Below are 14,737 nucleotides of genomic sequence, written 5' to 3' on the forward strand. Positions count from 1 at the left end.
GTGTGTTTCATATGGCCTTCCCTGGGGTGCAGTAGAAAAGAGAACAAAACCCACATTTGTGTGAAAAATATTATGCTAATGAAGGCAGTCGAAGAGGCTAAAGCAACTTGATTCAAACACTGTACATTGGCAAATGTTAGATGGGCTACAAGAGAGGTAGAGCTTTCCTTTATTAAGATGTTAAAATTGTATCTTAAAAATGTCCAGCATCACAAAGGGGATTTTGTTTTTTAAAAAAATGGTTGTTTTTTGTTTCAATTTTGTCCCCATTGTCTAGGTAGGAGCTGGGAGTAACACCAGCAAACACTTAGCACAGCTTTTTCATGGCTTTTGGATCATTCCTGATGCTGAGGTCTGGATGTGACTTTTTCACTCTAAAGAAGTTGACAGTAGCTGTAATTTTTTTTTCCTTCATCCTGTCCCAGCAAGGCCAGACTTCACTATTTTAGAGCCAAAATTATATGTTTTAAAGTTCAGAAAATGGTAATATCTGTAACAAGAAATGATAGTGGCAATATTAATACATATTGAAATTGATTAGTATTTTGTCTTTGATTAAAAAAATCTAGATTAAATGGTTTTGGTTTTTTCATAAATCCAGAAGATCACTGAATGTGTCACACTGATATCTTCTTTGCTAGGAAAGGTGCTAAACAAAATCCACATCTAGACTGGTATTTCTGCAAGGGATGCCCTGTAAACCTTTCCTAATGACTGTCCTCCTTGCTGTTGGCAGTGGTGATTTGTCTGTTCTCTCAAATGTCAGTTAACCAAAGATAAAGCAAGGTCCTCAGCAGCAGGTATGTAATCTTCTCTTTATCTCTCCTTCAATATTTCAGGAGTTTTACTTTAAATGTGGAGCACACCCAACCGCTGACAGTGAAACATCTGTGGCTCTGAACCTCGTTACAACAAACAGCCGCTGTATCACATGTATAACATGCACAGATATTAGGTAAGTACAACAAAAATTGTCAGAGATGTACAGTCTCAGTTCTTCAGAGTACTTATCACTTTCAAAAAGCCTCTTTTTCTTTGCTCATTTTCCTTTTTAAAAGCTGGGATTTTTTTCCCTGGTAGCGTGGTGAAAAATGGGTCATGTTTTCAAGTGTGTTATTTGTTTAGTTGGTAAAATTGCAGTTCATATTTTTGTGCCTTAGTCATGTTGCAGGTGGAAATCTGACTGCTTTAGTTCTAACTAAAACCTCAAGAGCTCAAGATAGTGGCATAAGTGTGTAGATATTTTCTGCTAATATGTATTCAAGAGTCTGAGAAAGAGCTGGGTTTTTGAGGGGGACAGGCTTCTCCTGAAGAAATTAACTTCTTGGTGTTTGTTCTATAAATCAAAGTGAAATGCATCTGTTCTCATGTTTGTGTTCATTGTAGTTTGAAATACTGTAATCCATCTTTGCATGTGGTATTTGAGCCATATATTCAAGAATATCCATTACTTAAAAATGCATGGATTAAAAACCAATTGCCCAGAAAAGACAGCAACCATTGTAGTGAAGAATTGTCTGAAACACTTTTATCTACTGATTAGGAGATATTTTATATGAAAATGTAAAGAGAATTGAGAAACTGTAGTTTTTGGTCAGAAGGGAGAAATGGGAAAGGACACTTGAACTCTGTACTGATTCATATGGTGTGTGTCTTCTTGAAGGAGCTGGTTTTGGAAGCATCCTTTGTGGTGTATTTACAGAAGTGGCTCTTAGGTACAGATTAAACAAAGACCAAATATCAGTCTCTGTGGAATTGGTACTTCAAAATTTTACAGCAAGGGGGCTGACTCAGGTGCTCAAAAGTGGCTGGTTCTCCTGTCCCTTCTAAACACTCCCTAGGCAAGAGAATGGGTTGGCTTACTGAAGTGCAGACCCCCTAGTGCATGTCTGTACTGCTAGATACAAGAGGGCCAAAGGCTGATCCCCAATCCCAAGCCAGATGGAAATGCCTTGGGTTGGTGGAGGAGCTCCAACCCAACCATTGTAGATCTGCAGTGAAGGTACACCTTTTATCCTAGCAGTAAGATGGAATGGAAAAGGGTTATTCATGCCCCCATATTTCCACCTGTGTGGGGCCCAGGAAGTTTTCAGAAGAGCTCACTGAAGAGCAGCAAAGGGGTAAAACTTGCTGAATAGTTGAGCTTTTTGGGATAAACAGTACCTATCTCTGGGACCTGTGTCCACAGGGCTCTCAAGAACTCTAAGTATTTCTAGGCTGAAGGAAAAGTTGCCTGTTCCTGAGAATTTACTGTGTTTTTGTTAAGTTCTCATTTAATAAAAAAAAAACCACAACAAGCATAAAAATAAAAACCCCAAACTAAAAAACAACAACAACAAAAAATTTAAAAAACCCAAGAAAACATAAGGAAAAAACCTTGTATAAAATCCCCTTTCTGCTTAACATTAAAAGAAGCAAAATGTAAGAAATTTGTTCTGTCTCATCATGTCAAAATATTGATACACATTTCTATGATAACTCTAAATTTTTGAGAATGTATCCATGCATGAAATTCTGATTATCTTTCAGAATTAAGTTTGGTTTTTTTTTTTTTTTTTAGAGCTATAAATCTTCCCATGCACTTTTGTGTAATTCTAGACATTTGTAGGTGATACCAGAACCCAAGATAGTATTTTACTATTTTTTTTTCATGGCAAGTCCTGCAAGTTGTTAAAATAGAATTTCACATGTATCTTTGGGTGGATGAAATATTTTGCCAATTAAAGCTGTGCAATAAATTGGTTTAGTTTCTGATTTTGTCTTTTACCAATTTTAAGGAGAGTCATATGTACCTTAGGACCATTGGAAGGAGCAAGATCATACAATGAAAATATTTATCGGTTATGAAAAAAAGGTCTTTGTAAAATCTTGAGCTACTTAAAAAATCTCCACTCTGTTTTTTGGGGGTGCTTTACTTTCTAATTCCTTTCTCCAACTTTAAATTCTTGTAATATTTGTATGTAATTCCATGAAATTACATAAACAGCCATAATTTTTTACTTCAGTTAAATATTTAAGTGATTGTACTGGAAATTACTTGCTAATACGCTTATGAAGTTGAAAAGTAGCATTTAGGGCACTCTGCAGTTTATAGTACTTTGTGAAACCTACCTTCATCCTTCTGTAGCATTCATGTGAAAAAGAGGATTAACTGTCTTTGGTACATTAGCTCGTACTTTGTATTAGCTTCACTATAGTAAAATAAGAAATTTGTGTCTGTTCTTCAAAGTAGATTTTTCTTCCTTTTTTTTTTGGAAAAAAAACCAAACCAACAACAAGACACCAAAAAGGAAAAGATGACAATGAGGTACTGTTTGCATTTTTCTTAAGTATTTTTGTTTTCAGCAACATACCATATCTCTAGGTGTTTCCATCAATTTATCATTGTCAGTTACTCCATCACAGGCAGAGAAATTAAATTCCAAGATTCTTGGCACAGCATTTGTATGTTTTTAGCAAGGTTAGCAAAGCTTATAAAAACCTTATATAAAGCAGTAGTCTACACTGCTACATAGAAAAAATACAAAGTGGAAGCAATGATAATCTATTGCCAGTTTTTATTCTTAAGTTTACATTACATACACTTAGTTTGCCTTAGGTTAATATTTTACACAAATATTTTCATGCAAGTCTGACCACTGGAGTGAAATAGTTTTAAGCCAAACACCCTTGTAGGGCTATGCTAAATCCATAGGCAGTATTCCATGTAGTGTAGTGCCTTCCAATGTATTCTGCTTATCTGCAGCTGAGTTAGTGTGAATTGGCAGCCTTTATGCATTTTTTTCTTTAGCATTCAAGGTGATGGGTTGCTATTCTATGTCTTTGAAGAAGCTTTAATAGGTTGAGCAAATGGCTGGAAGTTGAAACAAATACTAAAACCGTGCAATCCTCAAGGGAAGATCTGCTTTTGTCAACTGTTTCCAGTAGAAATAACATCAAAAGGGGTTAGGAGTACTCCAGGGTACCCATAAATCAGGCTCAGGAATAACAGCGGTTTTAAGCAGTGTAAAAATAAAATGTGTAGAACAGAAATGCCTCACGTCATCTTTCACGAACTCGGTAGGGTTCAATTCCTAAAGGCAACATTATTTTTAGCTATCAGCAGATACAGATAAGTGTAAAAGATATATAGGACATACTGTCACTTAATAGGTAGAAAGCATTCTCCAGAAGGAGCAGAAGTTGGTCTTCTGTTATCAGATTTTTTTTTTCTAATCTAATAAAACCCTGCTTCATAGTCTTGAACAAGGAAATGTTTTGCTTTGTTTAAACATCGGAATCTTTTCTGTGCTTTTCTGCTCCTTGGACTTTCCAACTGGGGAGTTGGGAGTGAGAACTTCTGCTAGTGGTGATAGCAGTACATATGCTAGTTACTCTTCAAGGGTAACTGTGGTGTAATGTCTTTGTCATAGTTCTTTTCAGGCAAATCAATTTGGACTGTGATCACATTAAATTCCATGGGCAGGTGAGTAATGGAGAAGGTCAGTCCTGAGAGGGGAAAGAAAGTGAGTGTACTATAGGAAGTCCTGTTGGAAATTCAATGGGCAGCTCTCTTCTCCTTCAGACAATAAAGAAAGAATGGCTGCATGTTGTTGGGAATAAAATTGTGTTAGTCTGGTTTGCATAGGGTTACTTTGGGCCTCCTAAGCTTCTCACTAGCTCTTAGCCAGCCATCTTTTTCAGCCTTTTTTTTTTTTCCCTGAAGTCAAAATGCAAGTTAAAAATGTTTTCCTTCCAGCAGCAGTTTGTGACATTTTCCTATCACTCCTGCTTGCTCATTTCCTCTACAGTAGAGCCAGAATTGAGAAAAATGAGGGTTGGGGGTTTTTTTTGGGGTTGGTTTGGTTTTTGGTTATTTTTTTCCTTTTTCATTTGTTTGTTTTTTGATTTTTATTTTGTTTGTTTGTTTGTTTTGGGTTTGGGCATTTTTTTGGTTGTTTTTTTTTTGTTTTAATGGGATAGTGTTCCTAAATTGGTAAGGGGCAAAATTGTTTGCTTCTCAATAAACACATATGACACATATGTAAATGATTTTCTGTTGTGGCTTTTACCTATAGGTTTTGTATGCCAAAATGTCGTGGTTTGAAAGGAAATGAAGTTTTTTGTGATGGTGTGGGCAATCCAATCAGTGTTCAGATTTAATATTGGCACCTGGTTTGTCCACTGAGGGCAGGATACGCCTCTGAGAACACAGGGGTTAAAAGCTGTGATCTCCCAGGGGAACTTCCTCTTGGAGTCCCGCTTGAGAGTGAGTAGACCCCCCTGCCCAGCTCCTTTGGCTGGGCGGGGGGGAGGGGAGCCATGTGGCCAGAGAGAGAGGTAGGACAGGCCTGGGCCCAAGGGTGGAGGAGAACATTGCAAGGGCTTCGGGCAGCCATCCTCCATTCCCCCACCCCCCCTGCGAGGGAGAGAGAGACAGAGCCGGTGCCTGTGGCGGCTGTGATAGTGGCCCGGCGTGAAGGAGAAGGGGGGGGTGCCCAGCAGGGCAGCCAAGTGTGGGAGTTGACGAAGTAAACCGGCAGAGAGAGAGAGCTCGGGACTTTTAACCCCTCTGAGGAAGATGAGAACCTTGCAAAAGCTGAGTCCTCCTGAAGTTGATGAGATTGAGAAGCTGTTGAGATTGAGAAGATGTTGAGAAAATTCTAGGTGGGAGGAGATGATGGAGTGGCTTTGGGCTGGACTTTTCTTGTGTAGCCACGGCAGAACCACTGGTGTTTCTGTGCCACAGAGACTGCATTCTAGGGGGAGGCGATGGCTCAAAGCCAAGAGAGTGCAGTGATGTGGAGGAGTGAACAGAGACGACGGGTGAGGAGGGTGGTGGTGGTGCCCTCCGTCTCGAAGAAGAGAAGAAGACGATCTCTGTTCAAGAGACCCCTCGGCCCCAGGGGGTGAAATTTGGGGGGGACAGGTGTCCCAAAAAGAGAAGGACTGTGCTCCCTTTGGAACTGGTCAAAGTATCCTTAAAATGGAAAACCCTAGAAGCAGCTCTGATCCATGTGCAGTGGTGAGAGCACTGGACATGGAAGGCGTGTGGCGCAAGAGGGACTCCTCTCTCCTCGAGAGACTGAGAATCAACTGTCTGAAGGGTGGCAATGAAATTGGAAATTTGGTGGGGGGAGGAGGAAGAATTTTGGAAGGTTTTCATCTTATGTTCTATTGTGTTTTGTGTGTCTTCCTTTGTAGTTGTAGGTTAATAAATGCTTTTTTTTTCCTTTTAACCTTAAGTTGGAGCCTGCTTTGCTCTGTCTCTGATCATATCTCACAGTAGGTGCCAGGGAAGTAGGTGTTCTCGTGGGGGCACTGGTATTGTGCCAGGCTTAAACCATGACACAAAAGAAGACCATCTCCCCAAGTTTATTATGGGGATTAGGGTTTTTCTAATTTCCTATTTTGGATTTTCATCTTTATGATGTTGTTGATATGGATGTTCCATGTTCCTTATTGACCTACATTTTGTACTGTTTTTTGCATTAATGTTGTATTTTGCTTTGAAGTAAAATATTTGTTTAAATTGCAGTTTAAATATTGACTAAAGACACCTGAAATAATTTACTTTCTTCTGGTAAAAGATACATGGTATTACTGCAGGTTTCAAAAAAAAAAGTGGAAAGAGTGTCAGAGGAGGAATATAACAGTGACTATGACAAGAAATAGATGAGGAAGCAGATCAGCCGTGGTATTCAAAACTTTTACATTATGAATAATTCCAGAATCTTTAGTTGATTATTTTAATCCAGTGCTACAGCTGAAGAGACAATCTGCAAAATTCAGCTTTTGATAGAGATCCACCAATTAGCTCAATTGGTTAGAGTGTGGTGCCAATTCCAGTGTTGTGGGTTTGATCCCTGTACAGGACCTTCACATAAAAGTTGGAGTTAAGTCTCTTTCGACTCAGAATATTCCAATTGTTTGAGAATTGTTAACATTTTCTTAGTGAGGAAGGTGTGGTGCAAGTATGATTCAGGTCAATTTTGCTGTTATTTGGAGAGAGTTTGACCTTCTGTTGTTTTCTGAGATGAAGATGCAGCCCATGCCCATTAAAAGACATTACCCATAGGAAGTTTCCAGAAGAGTAAATAGCAGCGTATTCTACTCTTATAACTACTATTTCTCTTTGCTTCTGGGACATAAGATTCTAAATTTACCCTTTTGAGCTATTATAATCCAAGCAAGTAATTAAATCTATATTTGGCTATTCTTTTCTGAAGTACTTTTTCCCTCTTTGTGACTCGTCTTGATAATGTGGTCTCTGTTCCAAATCTCTGTTAAATTCTGTTGTCTTTATATACCTTGAGTAGTTCAAAGAGGAGTGGAAAAAGATTGTGCTAAGAATTAAATCTACTTTGTCTAAGCACTATTACCATCAGGGACAATGTCTACTGCTTTATTCCCTAATGTTCCCTAAATTAATGAGATTTCTTAAGAATCACTTATTTAAAGCAGGAAATTCGATATAAAACTAAGAACTGTTACTAATTGATTTAGAGGGTTTTTTTTCTTTTACCCAATAAGGTAACTTATAGAATGTTCTTGTTACAGCTGTAAAATTTGAGTTCTGATACAAGCAAAACCATGCAGAGAAAACCTTTTGTTGAGAATTCAGGTGATTTTTTGAAATGTGAACCAACTCTGATAATGCCAGTAAGTGACCTTCATTTCCTCTGAGGTGCACACTGTGGATTTGAGACTCAAAGACTTGTACCATGTGCTACTGGAAGATGTGCCTTGAGCATGTAATTCAGTTGCCTTAATCTTTCTCTTGGGTTGCAATCACTAGAATACAGCAGCCCCCTATGGCAATGACAGGACAACAGTGCAGTTCTTACTGCTCTGCCTCTGAATCTGTTAAGTTCTGCACTGCAGCTGCATCTCAGTGAGACAGCTTCCAGCATCAACACATCTGGGACCAGAGGAGTGCATTGGCACAGCTATTGCACTGTCACATGGCACATATCCTTTGCCAGCAGGGGACAAGTGAGGAGGATTTTATGCAACCTCACTCGTGTCCTATGCTGGACATAAAGCATGAATTTCTCTTCATCTGGGAGAATAAAGCCTGCCTACCTTTCCTTCTTTATGAGGCTGAGGTTTTTTCTATGTCATTCCTTTGCTTGGCATATATCTTAGTGTACAGTTGACAGAGAGCACAAATGGAAAGGAATGTTTTGACTGTTTGCTGATTTATTTTTTTTTTTTTTTAATTTGCCCACATGTTAGTGAACATAAATATAATGGTGTGTGGTATGTCTGGGTGTTTGAAACAGCCATGAGCGAGGATTTTTATGTCACAAATGAAGTTCATTTCTGATTTGAATTTATTTCAATAATGTGCATCTCCTGATACACCTGGGATAAAATAAATGTCATGAATTTCATTTTGTATTTGACATTTTAACTGAAGCCTGCAGATTCCACAATATTACCAACAGGGTCTATATTATATGTCATATGTTCTCTGCTGTTCTAATTTGTGGTGATTACTACAGTGCACTGTTTTTGAAGATTTCTTCATTTACATATTTCATTCATGTTGTGAGACACAAAGACTTAGAAGTTTAAATTATTTGGGACCAGTCAGTAGCTTTATTGTTTCAGGTATCCAAGTGTAACCACATCCAAGATGTAATGAACCTCACTTCCAAAATATTCTGAAGAAACCTGAGTATGAATACTTGCATATAATCAATGAAAAATGATAGCTAATGAATGTTATTCTGTTCAATTAGCGTAAATTTAAATGTGAAAGTTAGAATTTATTTGAAATGTCCAAGAAAAGCAGAGTAGCAAATGTTTTTAAAACCTTGTTCAAAGACACTCTTTTGCATGCCCACAATGTGCCTTTTCTCCCATAGCTGTTTGCAGGTTCAGATGTCTGGGACTTTCTTTTCCTCCTTTTTAAAATGAATTCCTTAACATGAAAGACAAAACATTTTCATCTCTGGTTAGTTTTGCTTCAGGCAAGGTTAGAAATAGCTGAATATTTTCACCATCTGAGAGTGGTGTAGTGACCTATGAGAATTGTTATTGGAGGTCACAATCCAGCTGTCTTTGGAGCGATATCTATATTGCAAAGGCATCACAAGTAATACTAATTAGCAAGCCTCATCCTTTCAGCAGAGACCTGAGGTCTAAAGGAACAAGGTGAACAGAATTCAGAGTTGTTCCTTTCAGGCCTCAGGCATTGAGAGAATGGTTTCAGGAGGAACTCAGCTGTTGCTCTCTGCTGAGCAGCCAGTGGTTTGGCATCATGCACTTCAGAAAGGGAAGGAATGGAAAGCGTTTATGAAGGATGTTTTTGGCTTTTACAACAAAATAAGAAAAGAAGAGTGAAAATATCCAAGAAAGAATGAAGCTGCCCAGCAGAAAAAACTCAAATATGCATCCAACAGAATAATTTCATTTGCAGAAACTTAGGAAAAATTGAAAATAACGGTATTGGGCAAATGTGCCAGGACATAATTTCTGAAATCAAATACGTGAAGGACTATTCATAAGACAGAGAACCTGTCATAACATGTAGAGAACTTTATGAAATGCTCCTTGATACTTCATAGAGTCACTTAGTGATCCTGTATGGAACACTGTCTGCTGTCCTGGGTAGTGTCTTGGAGAGCTATTCAATTCCTCAGTCAAATAGCTCTATAGGAATTGTTATCAGATTTCAAAAATGCACAATTCAGATAAACATGTTGATGGAATTGGATGGCAAGTGTTTACTCACTGTTTTCAATTGATGTCTGGGGCAAGGTACTACTCTCAAGTTCTATAACTATATTTTTGATGTGTAACACATTTGGGGGCTTATGGGTACAAAATTTTGGGAAGACAAGGGAGGGATTGAGGAATATGTTGGAGAAATATGTTCAGTTGTGTACATATAGTAAATAGGGATACCTGCTATATTTCTCTCTAAACCATGATGTAGAATGAATTGTCATAGCAGTGTACTGACTGACAGCAGCATAAGGAAAATAATTCACACATTTTCCACTGACAGTCTGCAGTGAGCATGCAAAGCTCTTGGTACAGTGCTGACTTGATGGAACTGGAAGGGAATTTAATAATTAGAATTACTTTTTGCTTTTAACTTATCAACTCATGATCACTGATAGCTCTCTTCCCTCTTGTTAATTCTTTGGATGTTGTTAAAGGTTGCTTCAGGAAACAAAACTATTTCTGAAGGCAGTCTTTGAAAGGGTCTGTAACTTATTTTGTTCTGTAAAAGAAACCAGTAGGGATCTAAATATTTTAGATCTTCAGGGAAATTCCTTCTTCCTCCTGATGAATGTATTTGTATAAAGCTTCATTAAGTAAACTTAATTATATGTTTACTTTAAAATCTAGCAATTTTGGAATAGTAAATTATAGCAATAATTGTTATATGCTGATAAAATATAGTAAAAATTTTAGTGTAAATTGTGCTGTGATGCACTAAGTTCTTTATCAACTAAGTTACCAGCACAATTAAAATTTCCTTATAAAGGGAAAATCCAGGGAATGTTTTAGGCAGGGGCTTAGAAAGAAAATTCAGTTCCATCTTCGAAAATAGACAAAAGTCAAGTTAAATTGTTAATACATAACTCTTTTGATCTCAGCAAAAAGATGCTAATTTGCAGTGTGGTTTGAAAATTACAAGAAATACATCATAATCAAAGTCAATCAAAATTGTAAAGTTCTGTCAATATCTATGACATAGTAAGGGAGCTGTGTGCAGACATTTGAAGATGGTTGAAAATGTACACAATTAATAATCGTGTACGAGTACCAGTAATTTTCCCTGTACAAGTTTGTAAATTGTAGTGATACTGCTCTGGCATGTGAATGTAAGAATACTACTATAAAAATGACGCCAATAATTATATTTTTATAAAAACACATTTTTATCTTGTTACAGACTCCTGTGCTAAGACTTGTACTTTCACTTGACGTGTTTGTTTTAGTTCATGTTCAAGTAATTCCATATCATTGTACATTGAAATGCAGTAAACAGGATGAAAATAAGTACAATTGTCAATCAAAAGCATTTGAATTATTTCTTTATATTTTTCCAATTCCACCGACATAACTTTCTCTTGCTGAGAGAATAAGTCTTACAGCTGATCTCTAAAGATCAGCTGTGACTGTGGTTGGACCTGCTCCTGAAAGAGTTCAGTGGTAGTGAAAAGTGAGTAAAATAGTAGAGAAAATGTGTTGCTGGATAGCAAGATAAGGGAAAAATGATACCTACTCTACTGAAGACTACTCTCTACTGAAGGAGTTAGCATAAGTGTTGCTTTTCTGTGCAGAGATTTCAGAGGTTTTCTACAGCAGCAAGCTTTTACAAAGCCCTCCTCTGACTCACTTTCAGTTTTGCTTTCCTTTAAGGGTATTTACTCCTACATGTTTACTAAGTAAAATGGAATTTTTGATTAGTATTTCATGCATATTTATAAATAATACCTATGTGTGTGTGTACATATATACATTCTTATGTATATGTACTTGTTTCTTTGTCTTTCTTCTCTAAAAGCAATCTTCAGTTCTTTGAAGTGCATTACATTTATGAATGTTTCCCCCCCACGCTATTCTTACTTCACTTTACAAAGGAGACAAATCTGCCCGTATTTCTGGTGAAAGTAGGAACCAGACAGTGCTCTTTTGGCATGCAAATTCCATCTGTATCTTACAAATTACTCTTTCTTTTTCTTTTGTTTGAAGCAACAAATAGAACCTTCATGCCACTTCCCAAAAGGTATGTTCTGTGTAACCACTAAAGGCAGTGTCAGCCAAACAGCTGCCAAGAAAACCAGCACCAGCCTACTGATGTGCACAGTGCAGGAAGGATGACTGCTCTCACATGTCACCTCTGTGAATCTGTCCAACCTCTTTGGAAACAGGCTGACAATGCTGATGTCAATCTTGAACTGCACTCATGAGCAAGACTATGCCTTTTCTCCCCATGGATTCTCTAACCTTGCTGGAGTTTATTGGATTTCCTGACAAAAGAAGTTATATTTATTCACTTTTGCTATATGTGCCTCAAAGGGTGTCAGAGCATGTCCTGATCAGAAAGCAGGTGGTGAGAGTGATGCTGCAATATGGTTCAATCTGGTTATATAAAACAGAAAACAGCTTCACAAAGTCATTTATTCAGTTCAGTGCATTTGTAATTTAATTTTGTTTTTAAAGTAAAATAACAAAACAAAAGAGAGCCTTTTAAAGACCTTTATCATTGAAATTTTGAGAAACAGCTCTTTTCCTCTCTTGTCCTTCAAATATATCCATAATTTCAGGCAAAATAGTCATTATTGTTTTGTGAGGACATAATTATGCATGTATCTGCTAAATTAATTTTAATTAAAAAGACATTTCTTTCACCTTGACCCTTTAGACTTTGATTATGCAAACAATTTTGCATTCTGAGTATTTTTTTAACATATAAGTGTTTGCAGGTTAAGACTTCTGTGCCGCATAACTGCAGATCATTTTCACTTAAATAGAACTATGACTTTTCCAGAAATAAGTATCTTCTACAGATGCACAGCCTGTCCCTCTTGCATTCAGCTGTGACCTTGAAAACTGATTAACAAAATAGTACTCTAAGGGATGCACGGCTTCACATAAAGCAAGTGAAGCATGTACAGGCCCTTGAGGGGTGCTTAGAGTATCTCATAGACTCTAATGGTAATTCCTTTCTCTTTTAAAGCTATTAGGTGATTCTGGCTTGAGGCAATCCATAGTACTTTTCTCTTTATTTAATTTTTGTGCTACAGATTTTATGAATTATCTTATTACAAACCCTGTTTCATGTTTTAAAGGCAAAGTGAGTCTTTGTATGTCTGGTATCTATATGTATGTATCTGATATCTATGTGGATGTCTGGTGTCTATATGTCTAAGTGTCTTCTTCAGCCACTCAGATATTTTGGGTTGTTTGATTGATTTTACATGGCATAAACTTTGGCACAGTAAGAAGATGAAAAGTAGAGTTATGATTGTCTAAACCTGAAAACAAAGTGGTGCTTTTGCAGAGCATGTAGAGTGCCCTGCATTTAAGACCTCATTTCCTTCAACAGGGAGAAGAAGTATTAGAAAATATGCCATTTTCTACATTCCAAAATGTAGTACAGTTGTTGTCATTTAGTACCATTGGCAAGCTTTGAAAACCTGATTTCAAAACATAATTTATTCATTAATGAGAGACTTGTAGATTATTGTACTTTTGACTTTCTCACTCTCTATGTTTGTACTTGAATTATGTTTTGATTAATGAGACATGACCTTCTGGAAGTCAGAACTAAGAAATAAAATACAATTTAAAGCATCCTACAAATCCCTCTCAATCTTGCAGCCAATATTTGTGTCTTTAAAATCAAATTTACATTACATGAACAGGGATATAAGGTATTGTTTATTAAGTCATTAAACTAGTAGAAAGCATTAAAAGAATTTTTGCTAGTGATAAAATAAAAAACAGAAGGCAAGACTGAAAAGTAGCTGGTCTTAAACATCTATAACGTGTTAAGGTACAGAAGTATGAAATGTAGCATTCCCTGCAATTCTGCTTTTTGTGTTCCTTGTTAAAAAATCTGGTACCAAAATAGAGTTTTGTTTGGTTTATAGTCTCCCAAAGTTAAAGAATTCCAGTTTCTGAAGCTAGAAAGATTAGGGATAATATACAGATATTAGCTGGCCACTTGACAACTTCTGCTCTGGTTGTAGAGTGCTTCCCTTTCTGGGACAAAGAAATTGAATCTCCTGAGAATTTTGTTTTTCTTCTCTAACTTCTTTCATTTAATATAATGTGCTGTTTATAATAGCAAGGAATAAAATATTTCTATAAAGGTGTCCTACTGTGTTGTTAGGGTCTCTGTGGTGGTTTCAATTCTGCAGACGGTTTAGAACCAAACTGTGACCTCACATCAGTAAGTAGTTAAACCTGTGCCTGCTGCATCTGCATAATCCCAGCCAAACCAACAGGGTATAAATGCAGGTGTCTGTGCTTTGCTGGTAAGGGCCCAGACTCATCCAATGTAACCATCCTGCACTTTTTCTGAGTGATATCCTCCAAGAAGTGGTCATGGAATGTCTTTAATGAGCCTCTCAGTGTGAGGTAGGATTTATAATGCTTTTTGTCAAAGGAAGCAGAGTGAATATTCATGGCGGCGGGTTTGTTTTTTTCTTTTGAGAATAAGACAGTTCTGGAAATGTCTGCTGTCATGAGAATGAATTTCACTGGAAAGAGCTCTTGCTTCAACCCTTTGCTGTCTTTTCTGATTATCTGAGCTAATCTGTATGCATATGAAAAATGTGTTTTGTATGATTTATCTTCCACTTTTCTGGATGTCCTGGTGCCTTGTAATGACCCCCTGTTTTCAGAGAGATATTTATGGTTTTGATCCTACTGTCTCAGAGTTTCCTGCTTTCTAGTATATACATTATCCATATTTGCAGTTCAGATGGTAATTATCTAAGGGTTAAATCATTAACCCTTACGAAATGAAAATGTAATAAAAATTTACCATTTTCAGTGGTAAAAAGCTAAAAATACAAAACTGATTTGGGAACTGAAAGTACTTTAGCTAGTACTAAAGCATGTTAGAAATGTTTCTGATGAAAGTGATTATTTTTCTTAGCAAGTTGAACGATACATTCTTGGCCTTCCAAAATATGTTACAGAAAAGTGAGCATTCTTTGGGATTCTATTTTCTGATCAAGAAATAGGATAATATTACTCTGTGTTCGTGTTCCTTTTCTTT

The 14,737-nt window shown here is 37.0% G+C and overlaps 1 protein-coding gene across 2 annotated transcripts in view; it reads left to right on the forward strand.

Moving 5' to 3' along the window:
• Window positions 1–14,737, forward strand: part of PRKN (parkin RBR E3 ubiquitin protein ligase) — a 678,491-nt gene that overhangs the window by 329,070 nt on the left and 334,684 nt on the right. For both annotated transcript variants that reach the window (XM_030235709.2, XM_018915631.2), the window contains exon 6: window positions 840–955. In XM_030235709.2, the coding sequence (XP_030091569.1) occupies window positions 840–955 (116 nt within the window). The remainder of the gene's footprint in view (window positions 1–839; window positions 956–14,737) is intronic.

The sequence above is a fragment of the Serinus canaria genome, chromosome 3 (genome assembly GCF_022539315.1).
Source record: "Serinus canaria isolate serCan28SL12 chromosome 3, serCan2020, whole genome shotgun sequence".
NCBI classification, from domain to species: domain Eukaryota; kingdom Metazoa; phylum Chordata; class Aves; order Passeriformes; family Fringillidae; genus Serinus; species Serinus canaria.